At 36.7% G+C, this 18,507-nt stretch overlaps 1 protein-coding gene across 1 annotated transcript; it reads left to right on the top strand.

Moving 5' to 3' along the window:
• The first annotated feature begins 5,157 nt into the window (after positions 1 to 5,157).
• Positions 5,158 to 16,296, top strand: ACADSB (acyl-CoA dehydrogenase short/branched chain). The gene is made up of 10 exons (XM_010225452.2): positions 5,158 to 5,326; positions 6,203 to 6,303; positions 7,078 to 7,284; positions 7,731 to 7,901; positions 9,488 to 9,613; positions 10,027 to 10,119; positions 13,123 to 13,212; positions 14,638 to 14,775; positions 15,460 to 15,559; positions 16,173 to 16,296. Exons 1-10 carry the CDS (start codon positions 5,182 to 5,184, stop codon positions 16,241 to 16,243), a joined length of 1,242 nt encoding a protein of 413 aa, XP_010223754.2. The 5' UTR covers positions 5,158 to 5,181; the 3' UTR covers positions 16,244 to 16,296.
• The last annotated feature ends 2,211 nt before the right edge of the window (positions 16,297 to 18,507 follow it).

The raw sequence follows: 18,507 nt of genomic DNA, 5'->3' as shown, positions 1-18,507 counted from the left end.
CGCGCGGCCCGGCCCGGCCCGGCCCGGCCGCCGCCTCGCGAGACCGCGGCGGGGGCGCGCGCGCCGCGGGGCGGGGCCTGCGCGCGCCCGGCGGCCGTTACAAAACGAACATGGCGGCGGCGGCGGTGGCCGTTGGGCTGAGGCGCGGGGCGCAGGTGAGGCGGGGCGGCCGCTCTCCCGCGGCGGCTCCCGCGGCACCGCCGAGCAGCCGCCTCGCCTGCGGTTGAGGGTCGTTCCACAGAGTGGGGGGAAACTTGTTGTGGCGGCTCCCCGCGGGGCGGAGGCCGGCGTGGAAATGCCTCTTTTCTGATTTATTATTTTTCTCCGCCCTCCTTCCCCCTTTTTTTCTTTCTTTCCGTGTTTGTTTTGTGGTTTTGTAGCGCTGGATGACTTTCCGCGGAAAGTTCTTCCAAGTCTTGTGCAACAGGCAGAAGACTTGGCGAGCTGCCTGGAAGGGGGGACAGGGACACGGTTCTGTCAACAGAGGATGTCGGTTGTAAATATCCCCTTATCCGCATGGGCAGAAGACTACGCACGGCTGCTTGTTTGTTTGAGTACTTCCAAGTCAATGGAAGTGGTTGAAAACCACTTGCTGTGCCGGCTGGGAAGAGGTGCTAGCCAGGGACCTTCTGGTGAATGACCGTTTAAAGTCGTGTTAATGACATAATGACCGTGTTAACTCTTAAATAGGGAGAAATTGCCGCAAGCTCGCTGTGGAGAAGACTTTTGGGAAGATGGATACTTCTAGGGAAAGTGTAGGAGTGAAAGCCATTGAGGAAGGCAAAGTAAGATTAGGAAAACAGACTCCTGCGACCTTTTTTTTACTTCTTAGTGTTGCTACCAACCACCACCATTAAAATCCCATTCTGAACTGTAAAACAATCAGAAGGAAGCCGAAAGGCTTGAGGCTCTTAACTGTATTCAAAGCTAAGCAATGAAAAAAATCAATGTTATCAGCAGCTCTGAAAACAATTTTCAAGTACAAGCTTGTAGCAGGACAACCAGTCTGAATTTTCTAGCAGTATAAATCATTGTCCTACCTGTAGGAGAAAAAAAAAGGAAAGGAATGTGGGAAAGCAACATCCATGCATTTGAGTAGCACATATGTAAACACCCTTGAAGCACCTGAAATTTTGTAATGCTCTGTGACTTCTAGGAATAAAAATGTAAACAATGTATTGAACTGGTTTTTGAATCTAAATGTTGAAATCAAATCACTTTAGTACTAAGCTGTTGCTCGGGAGTGAAATGCATCCAGCTAGCCATGGTATCATCCTACTGTTTTTAAGTCTTCAAGATTAACTTGTTATTAATGTTTCTTTTGTCCTCTAGCACTGTCTCTGTAAGATATCAAGCAGCTACTTGAACTGCTTTTGCAGGTCTGTGCTTAGGCCTGCCTTATTAGCTCTGCTGCTCTCAAGTGAGACATGGGGTAGACAAAAACTTCTGGGCAGGGTTGATGAGCTGCAGGTGGGCCTTCCTGCAGGAGGGGGAATTGACTCAAGGATGGCTTCCTTGAGCATTGACTTTCTCAAAACCTTTTGCCTTGTTCCCAACAATAGGTCTCCTATAATTGCCATAAGCTGTAACAAGCACTGAATTATTTTATTGTGCAGTACCACTGCTTGCTAGCCAGGCGTTTGGCAGGTCACATCTGCTGATGTAGCCCCATGTACTTTTGCTTGAACATGCTGAGTATGGCAGTGTGTTCTGTTCTGCTTCCTAAAAATCCTTGCATTTTTCCCAGGTGTTTTTTTTTTTTTTTTGGTTTTGTTTTGCAGTGGTTAAGCTTAGCAGTTTCCAGCTCTTGTTTACTAGTAAGCCTTGAACTAATTTCAAGATCCTTGAGGAAGAAAAATGAGAAAGGGAAGATGTCTTATCAGAGCTACTAAATGGTTTGAATTAGGGCCACAAAATGAAGGAGTGGAGGAAGTGTGTATCAAAGAACAGGCAGGAGACATCTCTGCAATGATTTCAGCATTGCATATGTTAGATTTAATCTAACTCAGTCCTAGTAGAAAATAGAGATTTGTTTAGAGCATATATATGAGGTGCTGTGAGTTATCATTTTGTGCTTCAATTTTACTTTGCCTGAAAACATTTACAGCCTACTTTTGTTACTGCTCGAAAAGATCCAATTTGTGCATTAACTTGTACAATTACCAAAGTACACAGCTTTTTTAAGCTGTACAAGTTAATCTGGTAATGTTTAACCACACACCCACCAGTAAAGTGGTTTTCAGAGCTCCTGGAGTTAGGTAGGGCTTACATGGCTTCCTTCAGCTGACTGTACGAAATCAGAGCTTTTTCTACTGTCTCCCACTTTCTCTTCTTGCAAATAAAACACAGCTGTTAGCAATACAAACAGAAGTATTTGGTCAAAAAAAACCTGTAATTTGTATTTTGAATTGGAAAGTGCTCTATATGCATTTAGTGCTCTTTTCACCTGTGTTGTAGGTGGTTCTACACCCAAGTGTAATCCCAAGAAAACACAGATGATGCCTAGAGTTGCCAGTTGTTGCCTCAGTGGTTGAGGGTCGTGCTCGCAACAACTGAGTTGTTGCTACAGCATGTACCATTCTTGCAGCTTCAAAAAGCTGTGTATTCTCAAAAAGGCATTGTGTGTTTTTCCTGACAGTTCTTAGTTAATACTGGTGAAATATTGTGATTCATCATTGGTTATGTCAGCATAAAAGAATAATGTGCTTTTATTTCTACTTGAAATAAAGTAGAAGCACAAAGTATGTGTTGTTTGTAGTCATCTAACTGCTTAAGAAGATCTTTGTAATGTGTGTGTGCACATGTGTTTATACATGTATATTACATATACATTTTTGCCTCTCAAGCCTTGCCAGAAGTACAAGCTTGTAGCAGTGACAAGTTTTTAGTCTTGCACATCTGGGTGTTGATTCTTCCTACTCCGTTTTGTATGCAATCTATTCCTGATGGTTTCCAGAACACAATTACCCATATTTTCCTTCTGTTAAAGCAACTTTTCTATTTCTTTTCTGTATAGAAAGCCTATGGTGAGTCCAGCAATTTAGGCTTTATTTAGAATGTTTAATCTGTATTTAAAGTGTTGCAGCTACTGCTGATCACTCAAAGTTGGTATTCCTGAATCCAGTCCTGCTAGTCGGTATTTGTTTTACATGGCCAGGAGTGTTGAATATGAATTATTTGCAGGAATATTTACTTTCTAATAACTTCTTACTCTTGGGGGTCATTCATGATTAGTTATTCTCAAGGATTTGGGGCTTCCTTACTAGAAGAGGGTTGGTCATCTTGCCTCTAGGACAATAGGAGTCCATAAGTCTGTTTTACATGAGCTTTTTTAGCCAGTGACATGACAGGTGTTGAAACCCAGCATGAAAGAGTGAATTATTAGAAGATCAAAGGAATTTGGAGTTCCTGACCCCAAGTTCCAGCCATTTTTTTGAGAAATGCTATCGTGATGTCAGTGTCCTGCCTTCTGTGGCCTCAGTGGAAGTCTTTGCAGTGCAGTTGTTCCATTTGCTTGCTGCAAGGTTAAGAGTGTATGCTAGTAAAAAATGAGTTTTATCAGGAATATGCTCACGCATATATCATTTTTATGGCACAGCTATGTCTGTTAGGGATTTGTCAGCAGTTGTCTTGGTCAGAATTGACTATCTCTCTACTCTGGATTCCCAGAGCAATAGGGACAGGAATCTGTAGCAAAGATCTGATCTTTAGAAGTGAACCACATAGCAAGTTGCATTTGGGGAGCTGTAAAAGCCAAGCCACCTTTCTGTTGCCTCCTTGATCATGGTCATTAGATCCATGCTTCTCTTCAGAATAGTGCTTTTCAGGGATATGCTTTGTAGCAGGTTAGCTACGCTAAGCATCTTACTTGTGGAGGTGTATTATGAAAGTTAGTATAAGAAAAACAAAACCCTAGGAATTTATTCTGTGTTTAGAAAATTAGTTAAGTTTCAAACCAAGGATTTGTTGCTTTCCAAAGCATGCTGTTACCAACTTAAGTCTTTGAACATTAAGTAATTTATAGTTTCCCAAAATATGAAACCAAGTATCTATCACATTATATGTCCACCCACCTGACAACCACTAGATGTAACTTGCTTCCAAAACTCGCCATCTGTTCTGTTAGTTGTTGTGACTTGTCAGATTTTGCCACATATGCTTAGTACCATTCCCAATATAGTAAATCACTCTATAGCACCTCTGCTGCCTGGACTGGATAACCTCTGCTTCTCCCTGTGATTTGAGATTGTGGATGTTGTGCACAAATGCAGAGAGGCTGCTGCATTTAAGTATTATTTGCTCACCTTCTAGTCCTTCCTGTCCTTTTTTAAACCAATCAATGGAATAAGATACTTTAATTGATAGTACTTTTCAACACTATAACACTAACTAGAGTGGTTAAATTACTATATAGGTAACTGCAGGATTTAAATGAACTGTATAGAAACATTCAGATGTCAGTGCTTGATTTACAAAATGCAGTTTCACTCTGAAAATTATCAAGTGCTGTGTTTGGATACAAAAATTCTGATATAAAAGCTGTGCTATTTCACAGCCAAAGACTAATAATCCAACAAAAGTATCATTTGATTACTTTAGAAGTGAGTTGTTAGCCCTTAGAAAATCAAGAAGACTGCATCTGTTTTTAGAGTTGATTGGCCTTCTGTAAAGGTAAAACCACCCATGTCTAGTTTGCTTTTACTTTTATCATACATGTTAGTAAAGAGGTGAATTTTGACAAAATATACACTTTCTAGTAAGACTACCACAGTACATTTTCAAAGTAATGATAATATTTTGTTTTACAAATGAATGTTTATTTGCCCTAAATATTAGAATTGTCTGAGAAACTAATAACATTTGTGACTTTCTTGTAAAATAGCGTTGTGCTAGCAATTTTCTAGGAAGCAATCATTTGGAGTTTAAAATATCAGCGAAGGAAGGGTAATTAAGGGGTATTTTGTGTTGGCATGTGTGCATGGAGTGTTGCACGTTCTCAGAACCATTTGAGTTAGACGTTGAAAATAATCTTCTGGAGTTGTATTTCCTATCCAGTTACCAAATAAAAACAGCAGGTAAAAGTGTTTGTTGCTGTCTGTCTGCAGATATTGAAACAATGAAGCTTCTGTTTCTTATTAACTGTTCTGATGTTGTGTTCTTTGTCAACAGCTGAGAAGAACTATGCTGGTGTACCCTTCCTGGAAGGCTTCTCCGTGTGTCTTTGCATCTTCCAAATCAGGACTTATGCCAAACCTAGCCAATGAGGGGGTTGTCCGTGCTCCACTTCAGACATTCACAGAAGAAGAGATAATGCTGAAAAATATGGGTACTTATTGTCTGTGTGATTAAAATTCAGAAATGACATGGGGAATTTTAGCTTATTTCTTCTTATTATTTACTTTCAGCTACATATTGAAAATTTTCTGTGTTTGATTTTAAAATTGCTTTAGTTCTTAAGAGGGGAAAAAAGCGATATTCTGTGTTTTTGGTTCTTCTCTATTCCAAGCCATAGTACAGTTTACTTTTCATAAATGTGTAATAACTTCTTTAAACCATTATTAATGTAAAAGTGATGTTTCATGCATCGACTTGTGTCTATTCCAAAATATTTGGTTCAGCTACGTTGAAATCTCTGAAAGCCGACAAGAGCAGTCAACATGCACCCTGTGAGTGGCAGATATGATAAGTGTTCCACAGTCAGGCCTATGTGAAGACAGTGCTTTAGAAAGAATTTTGAAAGCAAAAGGAGAAAATGAGGGCCTGAATATCTGGAGAAGTTCATAAAAGGCTTAGGCTATGTTACTAGCAGAATTTTGTGCACTCAAAATAACATGCATTAAAACTTGAGACCGTCTTTGCTAAACACAATTTTTAAAGAAAGATACAGCTAACAGAGTAAGAGGTATATTTGAAATACTTTTGGGGTGGGGGAAGATCAACTAATGTCACACAAAAGCATAGCTGAAATCCTTTTGGGGTTTCTAAATCTATAAGTAGTATTTGTTTCAGAGTTTCTCTTTTAAAAGAAGTCAGAAAACATTTTGTTAAATGAGCCTCATGGTACTGTTTTAGTTGAGCAACTTTTTGGTCTTCAAAGTAGTTGCCTAGGAGACTCAGAGAATCACAAGTGCTGTATTGTTATATGGATCTCAAAAAGGAGTTTTAGAATACTTATACTATTTCTTTCTTCTCTTCATTACAGTGAAAAAATTTGCTCAGGAACGAGTTGCACCTTTGGTGCAAAAAATGGATGAGAATTCGAAACTGGAAGAATCTGTAATAAAGGGATTGTTTGAGCAAGGGGTCTGCACACTTTTCTTATTTTTAGTCAGAAAATTATGTTAATATAGATTAATAGCTGTGCACTTATCAGTGTTTTGGATGAAAGGATTCAGATATATAGGTCAAGTAAACTGATGAGTCATTAAATTGTGGAATTGTCGACAGAGGGATAACTTTCTCTTCTACTGCATTATCACTCTTTTATTGTAGTATTTTGTCCATCTCTTTTTATGCTTGTACTACATTCTTCATGTTAGTTTTGAGTTCTTTTCCTTTTTTTCTTAGATAAGCATAATTGTGCAGAATCCTAGAATTGGCTTGACTGTCATAATGCTGCTGGAAAAGGGTTCCAGGAGTGCTAATTGGGCAGCCAGTTATTGCAGGCAACCTATTGATTGTTCCTGGAGTAGATTAAAATTAAATCTTTTAATCTTAGGTTTTTTTCCTGCTATCAAACTTGAAATCTGTGCTTAGAATGTCATTTTACACAATAAAAATGCTAAATGTAAGACTTACTACAGTTTTTCCACTGCAGTTAAACATTGCAATTATTACAGAAAATTTGATTAGTTAGGGTCATGATTGGCCTGTCTGTTGCACAAGTGTGTTTTTCCTTGCATGAATGAACTATCAACTTCTATGAGGAGTTGTTAGCTTGTTGTCTTAAGGGTATTGAAGGAAAATATGTCTTAGGTAAGAGTATGTAAATAGTTGTCTTTTCTCTTAATCTCTAGTATCATCTTGGCTAAGAAGGTGTTGACTGATGTGAGAAAATGTGTATTTGCGCTCTTTTAGCTGATGAGTATTGAGCTTGGGGAAGAATATGGAGGGACTGGAGCTTCATTTTTTTCGACAATATTGGCAGTAGAAGAACTGTCCAAAGTTGATCCATCTGTAGCTCTTCTCTGTGAGCTCCAAAATACACTAACCAATAAGTTGTTTACCATACATGGATCAGAAGAGCAAAAGAGAACTTACTTGCCTAGAGTGGCTAAAGATACGGTGAGTTAAAGTCTCATTTTACTAATTAATATTTTTTTAAATAGTTATGTAATGTTAGCATCTTTTCCTGTGATTAAATGGTCAACTGTATTATTAGGAAATATTTTCATGTATGAACTCTGAAACTTTTCTTTTTTTTTGGAGCTAAAATTTGTGGTGATATGGCCTGATAATTAGTAGCTGAGAGGTTAAAGATGGAAAAGCACTTACTTTCATTGAGACTTAATTTACTGTAGAAAAGAACTTTAAAGCAGTTGATTTTTGAGAAGCTTGTAACTGCAGTCTGTATTCTAAATCTCCACCTCTGCATCTTCATTACCTTGATGCAACTTAAAATAGTTGATTTTTACAGGCTTGTTTCATTATTATTTTCCTTTCAAAACTTGTTATGTATGCCAATATATGCAATAAGAAATAATACTATTTTTTTTCTCTTCAATTGGTAGATAGGCAGTTTCTGTCTGTCGGAGGCTGGATCTGGGAGTGATGCATTTTCTTTGAAGACTCGAGCGGAAAAGAAAGGAGACTACTATATCATCAATGGCTCAAAGATGTGGATTAGCTTTGCAGAACATGCAGGAGTTTTCTTTGTGATGGCAAATACAGATCCTGCTTTGGTAACTTCCCAAGGAATAGTTTTATTTTCAATGACAGATTATAATATACTACTGGGTTTATATAAATAAACTGTTATTGGTTTCTTTGCACCTTTTCCTAACTGAAATCAACGTATTTTGAGAAATGTTTTCAAGGGGGAGAACCTACTGCACAGTTTAATATATTTCTCCCAGCAAGAAAAATAAACATGATAGTCTTATTTGCGTGGTAAAGATGGTAGTAAGTTCTGATATTTTCCTGAGTCACCAAAGGACAGATAGGTCAGAAGACTTCAGTCTTTCTGACTTAACTTTCAAGTTACCATTGTGAACTACAACTTAGTCTACATACAATCAATATTAATAAGCATGAAACAGTAAAGTATGTTCAGGTAGCAAAACAAAGCTGAACATACATGTTTCTTGTTTTGTCAGATACCAACTTATGGTAGTATGTGTAGTGAAGACCTTAAGTGAACTGCAGACATTAGAATGTACTATACCAAAACAGAAGATCAATAATCAAATGCAAAAATATATTGTATATTTTATTTTTTAAAACTTCTTCCAGGATCTCTTCCTTAATTTAAGCTGAAGATGCTTGGTTTTAAAATTTGAAATCTTAACTAATGAAAAGGAGGGTTTTGTTTGGTTTTGCTTTTCACTGCATGGAACAATTGAACATACTTATGCTTTCTTTCTGAGCCTGAATACATTTGTTTAAAAGCAGATGGGTACTCTGTAAACTGAAAAGAGACTTGGTAATACAGTTTCCATGTTCATCAGCTCCTGACCAGTGTTTCATCTGGAATTTTCTTTAATATAATGTTTTACAAAGGCATGTAATATGTTTTTATCTTAAAGTTATAAATTTGCTTTTACACCTCAGTATTCAATGAGGAGTTTAAAAGTCAGTGTTGCTTGAAGATTAAGAAACAGTTGACATTGATATAAGTGATGAGAGAGCAGAGCACTGTGGAGCTGTGTACTGTTCTACACACTCAGCTCTAGCAGCTCCCGGTTGGTGAGTCGGTTTGTTGTTAAGGTGAGATGTGCAGGAGAAACAGCAGGCTCACCATTAGTAAGAGACAACCCTTCTAACCCTCGTGCAAGAATGAGAGCACCTTTCCTGCCTCTGCGTCATCCTCTTAATGAGAGGAGGTGCTGTGCTAGGGACAGGAGGAGATGGCACCGTGGGCAGGAACACCTCGCATCTGTTTGTGTCTTAGACCTTGTGTTAAGAGACACTGTGTTTGACGTGTATTCCAGCAGCAAGCAGTAGCCTCAGTGCACATCTGACTCGCTTGGCCAGTGGCTTCCTGTGTAGACAGGCACTATAAAAGACAGCTGTTGACTCTTTTCAAGTTGTATCATGGCAACTTTTAAGGTTAGGTTATTCTGATTGTACTTTTTCCCATGATATCCCTTATTAGAATGATATACTTTGGCCTTCATTAAGCTATAATTATTCCACATAGAGAGGACAGATGATGGTGCTTTATGTAGTAATGTGATATCAAGCAAGTGTAAATTTCAGTATTGGAATGATATATTTGAACCTTGTATTATCTTTTAAAAGTTCTTGATCCTTTTTTAATTCATCCTAGGGATACAAGGGAATTACATGTTTCGTAGTAGATCGCAACACAGAAGGACTGCAGGTAGGGAAGAAGGAGAATAAGCTTGGAATTAGAGCAACTTCTACCTGCACAGTAACATTTGAAAATGTTAAGGTATGGTAAGTTGTCTAGTTGTTGAAACATAACTGGTGTTATACTTGAGTATGGCCATATGTATGAAAAGAATGTTAAGAAAAAGCCTGATTTTTTTTTCTCTAAACATACTGATTATTTGTCTTTATTTGATTTTATTCCCCATTCTTTCACAAAAAAAAGGAAGAATTGGATTTCTTACATCTTGATATAATTTTTAACTTGTGATTTAATAGTGAATAGTTTTTCAATCATCAGTTCATAATCATGCATAGTGGGGAAGGTCCTAATCATGTAAGGAATTAGATGCTGGTTTTGTATTTCATGCCTTCATTTCGTACCTTTGTTTGAGGAACATTTTATTCATCTGTGAAACCTGCTAGCAGATGCAAAACTGAATAGAATAGAAATAACCAAGTGGTTTTATCCTGTAGGTTCCTGAGACCAATGTCCTGGGACAGATTGGACAAGGATATAAATATGCAATTGGAACGCTAAATTCTGGCAGAATAGGTATTGCTGCCCAGGTGGGTAACATCTTTATCACTTAATGCAGTTATCGTATGATTACGAGTTTGGACTGAGACCTATGAAGTGCTGAAAGTGTTTGCAAAGAATAAATATTTAGAAAGTACTTCATGGGGAAAAAAATTGCCACTAGATGTCACTATTCCTATGTCGAAGTTACTGTAGTATGCTGAAACAACTGTAAATGCAAAATTCTCCTTCAGCAATAGGAGCCCTGGGTTTAAGAAGCATTAAATGGCAATTAGTTTGACTTTGATTAACTATTGCTGCTGAAGTATGTCAATGTCTTTATCTTCTATTATGTTCTAGAAAACTGACAGGAAAAAAGAAAAAGACAGGAAAATACAATGTACTAAGAAGTGTACTAATGCTTCTAGGATAATTGTACAGGCTTTTCAGACATGACCACTAACTTACTTTAAAGTCACAAAAATATGAACTCTTATACCAACTTTTTTTAGTTCTTTGCTGCGTTTGAAAATTGCATATTGTGGTGTCTTTGGGAAAAGTGTGGACCTCTGAATAGTTTGAGTGCTATGTCTTGTTGTAAACTGTTTGGATCCCAAACTGCAGTTGGCTTTGGCAAGCTGGATTCAGCCATGTGATAAAATAGCTTATGGCAAGTTTTTATTTCTTCAATTGACCCCTAAATGGAAATGCAACTGATAAATGTGCCTCTCCTGGTTTTATTTTGTTGTGCGTGATGTTGTGCTATAATGGCTTATTTTTACCAAGCCTGCAGACATCCAGGGAGGCCGTCATGAAGTTTAGGCTCTCCACTCAGCAGTGTGCTGTGCTGCTAAATGGATTGGCTTTTCCATCCTTTTTAAAGATTATCTGTGATTAAACTTTGTCTGATATGGCATTTAAAAACTGGAGCCATGGGCCTCGTTGTTCCCAGAGATACAAATAATTTAGATATTCTGGTAGTAAAATACATGATCTGTGTTCTACTCTAATTACTCCAAGTAACTTAATTAAAAGTTAAGGTCAGGTGGTTGTTATATTTTAGTTACTACTTTCGTTAGCACCATCAAATGAGGAGAAATGTGCTTGAGTGAACAAGAATAGCAGTTCTAAAGCTCTGTAGTACTGAATTTATTTTTGTAGGAGTAATAGCTTAAAAGATAATGAACGTCTTAAAATAATTGCAGCTGTGCAAACAGTTTCAGTTCTAGTGCAAAGTAGCTGTATGTATTGTTACGGATGCTGAAGCTGATATGATGCTTAGTTCATCTCTACATGTGACTGTTCTGAAGGAAGGCAACAAATCTTCATGGTACAGCTAATTAACAATGTACTACATTGTTTTCATATGCTAATCTCCCATGTATTCGTTTTCCTTTCTTTTTTTCTAGAACCTTAAGTTATTAGGAAGTAGCTGTTTCTGAGTCCAGTCAGTTACACTTTTATCTCCTTGGGGCCATTGACTTTCAGCTTAAAATGTCAGTCTATCAAAAAGGTATACTCTTCTACATCATTAAAGGTAGACTGGTATAAGCTGTTTGATGGCACAGCAGATTGTCACTCTCTAATATCTTGTCATGACTTGGAAAAGTTTTAAAATTTCAATTTTACTATTTCCTGTTTTGGTTTTTTAGTTCATGTCATTTGTTTCTTTTCTATCCTTTCCTCGTTTTGTGTTTCCATTGATGTAATTTTCTATTTTTCCTTCTCTTAGGAAACAACTAGATAGACAGAATGTCTCCAAATGAATAGGAAGTTATGGAATGAAATCACTGATTTTATTTACTATTAGTGATATATTTCAGACTGTATGAAAGGCAGCATCCATTCTTTATTGTTTTCGAAATGGAATATGCTTCTCATTTGGTATTTTCAAAGTTGTAAAACTTCTGGTATACTGCACAGTTTTCATAATCCTTGTCTATGCTGACAAATGGGAAACCAGGTAGATATAAGTTTCTTTAAGTTTATCACATTATTCCCAGATTGGCCCCCAAGATTAGTACATAGCATTTAAATATTTACAGACAAACCCAAGATCTATTCAAATAATTGTCTTCCTGAAGAAGGCATTATTTCTGGTAGTATTAATAGTGGAATATGGAGTGATATTAAAGAAGAAATAAGGCTTTTTATTATGACATCTGAGGTCTGAGTATTAGGCAGGATGAATTCTGTTAACACTGAGCGCTTGAGACAGCATTTCAGAGCTCAGAGTACTAACAGAGCAACAGCTAATTTGTTATTTCTCGGTCGATGATTTTGATCCAGCTCAACTAGGGAAGTTATGGTCTACCACTTAGTTACTGTTGATGTTATGTATGAAACTTGCTGTTGTGTTTTTTCTGGTTCCTCAGACAGTGTTTTGCTGCCATCCTTAGAGTGAAGAAAGTGTGTGGAAAGACATTCTTCTAAAATTATTCTGTCAAGGTGTTTTTTTCCCAGAAAACACTTGAACTTATGCTCCTCCTTCTTTTGCTGTACTAATTCTAACTTCTGAAATACTGATTCTGACAGCCTGGTATTTCCTATAAAAAGAGAAATTATTTGTAATGCAAAAATAATTTTCAATGTGCTTTCAAACTGTCTATCTTTTAATAATGTAAATTAAATATAGATTTCTGTTTACAGTCATTTTCCTTTGTAGAGTTAGTTAAGAATATTTCCAGACACATTTAATGCTTGAAGTCACACTTGATGACTTTTTTTTTTTTTTTAAAGTTGGCCAGTGTTTTTTAAATATCTTTAACAGGATGTTCTTTGGAGTATGTAATAGATTTCAGTCCTCAAGCAGTTATTTTGGTTCTTACTTACCTCAGTCAATCTAATAATTGTTAAGAGTTCTGCCTTGGGATATTCTGTACAGATTTGTTATATTCTGACTTTGTACCTAGAGATTACTAATAAAGAAAACTCTTCTGAATATGAGGCTTTGTTAAAAAGGCAAACTCCCTGACCAGAACAACAACTCTTATGTCCATTGGGTGCATTCAACTAACTACTTTTTTTCTGAGTGAATTTTTTATTTCTTACAGATGCTAGGATTGGCACAGGGATGTTTTGACCATACAATTCCCTATACAAAGGAGAGATTCCAGTTTGGGAAAAGAGTTTTTGATTTCCAGGTATTTGTCAGTGAATATATGGGAAGTTTTCTGCCAGAGAATAGTAGTTATCACAGTATGAAGTCACTATAATGAGTAATCTGATTTGCATAATTTGTGCTTCATCTTGTGTCATATCTCTGCTTTTCAATATTTCAATTGTTTAAAAAATCAATATTTGTTATGCAAAATATGTAAGTTGAGTGCTGTATTTCTGCAAGTGCTATATAAAGCAATTTAAAACTTTAGAGCACAATTCAAGTCTTTTGCTTGACATATTAATTGCAGTTGAAAGTAACACACATGGCACTGCTTTCACTTTAGTTTTTAATGTCTGTGTTGAACGTGCTTGAGTGTTTATACCCTTTTCTTGCAGTAGAGGAAGTCATTTTTCTGGAGATCCTAGAAAACAAAGAGGTGGAAAATTGAATTATTAGATTTCCTGTTTAATGCAACAACATTAGTTTTCATGATGTCTGTATCTTAAAATTAAAAAGACTTGCTTGTGAAAGTGATGCATAGTTTAATAAGGTAGATGTATAATTATAGTTACTATAGTAAATTTTCTTGTTAGAAAAAAGTTACGTCATGACTGAAGGGAAGAAATATTAGGACTTAGTCTTGTACAAATTAGAGGAAGCATCCACAGATAACTAGAAATTATTTTAACTGTGTCTTTTGAATGAGAATTCAAGTTGTCATTCCTCAAATTAGGAACTTAAAATTGCCTAACTGTAATTTTGTTATTTTGACTTGCCTATATATTTTTGCAAATTTTAGTGAACAGCATTAATGCATGTTTTCTAATTGGATGAAAAATTGTATTTAGGAGCAAGTTAGACCTCTGAATGTTATTTTTCAATTATCTTAATGTTTCGGTCTTTTTAAATAAACCTACTCTTCTATAATATGTGCTGTTCAGAGGTGACCTCCATCACCTCTTTCCTTCCCTGTGAGCCCATTCATCAGTCATGTCCTCTCTACATACTTCTGTACGTATATTTGTTCTTATCTCATAGTCAGAGGACCAGAGAAGAGGGCTTTTTTGAGTCTTTTTTTAAGCTTCATCAGGGAAGTATGTTATTTAACATAAGAACGTTCTTAATGCATAGCTGCAAAACAAACAAATGGGGCTGAAGTTTCTCTTGATGTTTGTGCGGGCAGTCAGGTCCATGTTGCACCCTCCTATCTAACCAGTCAGTCAAGTTTCCCAATGCTCCTGAGCTCAGGAAGAGGGAGCTGCACGTGGGAGTGCAGGTCCTAAAAAGGACTAACTCCGTTAGTTCCAACTACAATGAAGTTGCAGAGGCATACAGAATTACTAGTGCATCTGGAACTTGATGTTATTTTAGAGTATAGGTATGTTCCTTTGAAAGCAGTGATTCTTGCCAGAAATTCCAATTAAATGCTAGCCATTAGTTCTGACTCATGGACTGCTCATTACAGGGGATGCAACATCAGATAGCTCATGTGGCCACACAACTGGAAGCCGCGAGGCTGTTGACCTACAATGCGGCTCGGCTTCTGGAAGCAGGGAGGCCATTCAGAAAGGAGGCAAGCATGGCCAAATACTATGCAGCTGAGGTAACTTTAAAGACTTTTTGATTTGTTCAGTCAATTTATTCCACTGCTATTTAAAAGTTTCTTCTACAGAATGAGTGGGTTAAAATATAAACATGTTTTGGCGTGGAATCTGTGGATTTTCTTTTGTCTCCTTTCTCACTCTGTTATCAAACATAAAGCAGGTCACTAAGGAACAATCTACTAAAGCCCTTAAAGTTTTTAATGCTGTGTCATTTCTCAAAGAGAAAGTGAATTAGTAATTTGCTCATTCACAGAGATTCTCTCAAAATTCCCTTTGTGTTACTACATTGGCATTGATGGGACTCTTTGAGTCTTAATATGATTCAAACCCAGCTGTGTATAGGATTGCTTCTGTCTCTTTTCAGTTACTGTTTTGAGTATTGCTATTTTTCATGGTCACTTCAGGCTATGAACTATTGCAATAGCAGTGAATTCTGTGTGTCCTGGAGTGACATAGGAATTACTCTTGTTTGTATATGTTATAAGCATATTGTTTTTGTACTTTATCTTATGCAGGCTATTTTAGAACACAAGTATTGGACCTTCATTATACCACTCTTTTAGTTACTGCTTTAGTTACTATTTTGTTCAATTACCAGATTGTTTTTTCTGCAAAGAATAAAACTCACTACCACCTCTGAAGTTAAATGCTGATATTTTAATTCTGAAACTAATTTTTCATAGGTTGCAACACTGACAACGAGTAAATGTATGGAATGGATGGGTGGAGTTGGATTCACAAAAGATTATCCAATTGAAAAATATTATCGTGATTGCAAGATAGGTGGGTGATGCTTTTTACTGAATATTTCTTGTAGCGTTAGTATTACTCAAGTTTGGAAGTGAATGACTGATTGTTGTGTATTTAAAGCTATTTTCTCCTCATGCTGTAATTATCATTGACTTAAATGTTCAGTTATAAAGAGATAAAGCTTTAGCTATAAAGCCTAGCTAAAATGCTTGATTAGATATAAATAATAGACAGATAAACACTTTATCGTGTTTCATTGAATAAATTGATAGTTCAGCTCTTTTACCTAAAGTTATGTGCCTGGAGTTTTGTTTTCAAGATTTCCTTGTTTACAAATCTAATTTTTTGACCTAGTCACTTCACACTTCCAACAGTATTAGCCTTTAACTTTTATTTTTGATGTCATTTTAAATACTTAAGTTTTGTTAGTTATCTTTGTTTCTCCCTTAAATTTTAATTTACAGCAGAAAAGGATTTTTATTACTGTAGACAATAATATATTAGAATTCATTTAAATCTGCTCCCAAAACTTGCTCACTGAATCTTCATAATTGTTCTAACTGGACTGTTAGAACAAGAACTTGACCTATCTTGGTGTATCTACTGCAGTTTTACATTCTTCTAACTTATATTCTTCTGATTTCAGGTACGATATATGAAGGAACTTCAAATATCCAGTTGAGCACCATTGCAAAAAGCTTAGCAGAGGAGTACTGAAGCCATAAGAACTTTTTGCCTGTTACAGAAATTATTCCACTGAACACTAATCATGAACTTTAGATTTGCCTGTGATTATGAAATCATAAAGGACATAAAACAACATACATTCTCATTGGTTAAATCATAAGGAAAACCATGAATTCCCATTTCATGATAGGAAGTAATTCATGTGAAATCATCAATTCCATACTAAATTTCAAATCATGCTAAAATAGGCAATTGTAGACCTTTCTGTCTGAGAACCTTCTAATGTAGTGCTTTGTTTTAAAATATTGGTTTAGATTATGCAATGTATCTCAATTTTGAGATTTAAGAGTAGAAACAAACAATTTTTTGCCTAATGCAAGAGAATGTATTAAGCTGCCTGGGATTGTTGCCTAGGGTAGAGCTGTCTGCTCTTGATATCCTGTATTCTCTGCTATGGGGTACAGTAGAGGTGAGTGCAACTAGAAGTGACAGTTTCCTCTTTCCCTGGCTGAGTGATTCCTACAGAGCTGCTGTAATTGTAGTAATTTTTATAGCAGCTCTTAGTGTATTCTTAAGTATATCTTGGTAATTAAGCCCTTCCAGCCTCAATTTGTAGTAGTGAATGGTAGATAATATCTACCTCCCTTTCCAGCCTTCTTCAGCTGTTAAGGGTTTTAATCTAAGGTGCTATTTACAGTTCTCCTTTTATAAAAGGTTGAGTTGAAATCTCTGTGAAATGGGGTTAAGAAAGACCTAGTAGCTTTGCAAAAAGACAAAGATCCAAGGTAGGTAATAGGAGTTCTGTAATACCACCTCACAGTAGCTTTTCTACATTTAATGCCTTTTACATACTTTGATCCTCAGAGCCTTCCTGGGACTTAGTTAATTTGCAGCTGAGAACTCTCAAGGAAGTCAATAGTTCTCTACAGAGAGAGCAAAGTGTTTCTCCATATGAGATATCTTTTTTTTCCTTTTGAGGAGAAAAGGGAGAATTTTGTATATATGTGTGTACATGTGCATGTGCCTGTGTGCATACACACAAATATTTTTCCAGGAAGATTTGATTGTCCCTCTCCTTTGGAAGTATTTTGTTTACTAAAGAAATCTTCTTGGTCTTAGAAAGTTACTAAGTTTTCAGTCTCTTGATTCTTTATTATCTGAAAAATTACTCAGAGACTCATCTCACTGATGAGAATATTTTCAAGTATGCGGTTTTTCTAAATTCACAAGAGACAGCAAGAAGAATCTCATTTTTCAAACTTGCTAGTCACTGATATTTCACTTTAAATGGGACTTAGATTGTTAGTCTGAAGCTCCCAAAAGATGTTTTAGATAAGTTAGGGGAAAATAAGACTTGAGGATGTTGTGTTGGGTAAAGCAAGCAGATTGCACTACATTGTATTATACAAAGGAGGCACAGCACCGTTCAAGTTGGGAATTGTTTTCTAACTTGCTTTCAGCCTCAAAGGGAAGTAGCCAGTGAATGAGTCCCTGCACACACACTTGGCCTGTTTATAAACAAGGGATTAATGTTGTAATTATTCTCATGCCAAATAAACAAGTACCTTCTGCATTTGTTTGATCAATAACTTGGAGATTTTCAAAAATACACAGGTAGGAGAGTAGACTAGATGATTTCTGAAGGTTTTTTAGCTGTATTATTAAAAAATGCATTTTAGATTGCTTGTGAGTTTTCTTTCAGCTTAACCCATCTGCTGAGGATATTGTTAGACTAGAATGAAGGCTATGGTCACTGCAACAGCTAACTACAGTTACCCTAATCAGTATACTGTGAGTCTAAAATGAGCACAGCCAAGCTGCAAAATGTTAGTTATATTGAAGAACAGGATACATTGTGCTAGTGGCCTTAACTTACAGGTTAGCCTGATTTGCTAACATGAGTATGAACCGAGATCAGGTTGTTGATTCGTACAGTTTAATAGGTCCCCTGCTCTGAGATACTGTCTTAGCCTGGCTTCTGGAGTCCTGCATGACTCCAGGAAGTGACAGTGCTCACCTGAGTTAACACATGCTAGAATCAAACCTGGTCTCAATTCAGATTTATGGAGTTGTCAAACGAATGCTGAATTTTACCTGTCCAGGGTTATGTAAAAGATCTGTGTCTTTGTATAGAACTGTCAGGAATGTATTTTTTAAAAATAATCAGGACAAATCAAAACAGTGTGATTTCTTGCAATCATAACTTTCATGCTGTGTTCCAGGAGGCCACCCAGACAGCCTTGTCAGCTTAACAGTTCATCTGAGAAAAGGACAGATAATCCTTGGATCAGTTT

This window comes from Tinamus guttatus, unplaced genomic scaffold (assembly GCF_059628265.1).
Source record: "Tinamus guttatus ecotype Peru unplaced genomic scaffold, ASM5962826v1 Tinamus_guttatus_pri_ptg000079l, whole genome shotgun sequence".
Taxonomy (NCBI): domain Eukaryota; kingdom Metazoa; phylum Chordata; class Aves; order Tinamiformes; family Tinamidae; genus Tinamus; species Tinamus guttatus.
Note: the sequence above shows the minus strand (reverse complement) of the source record. Positions and strands in the feature narration are given on the sequence as shown.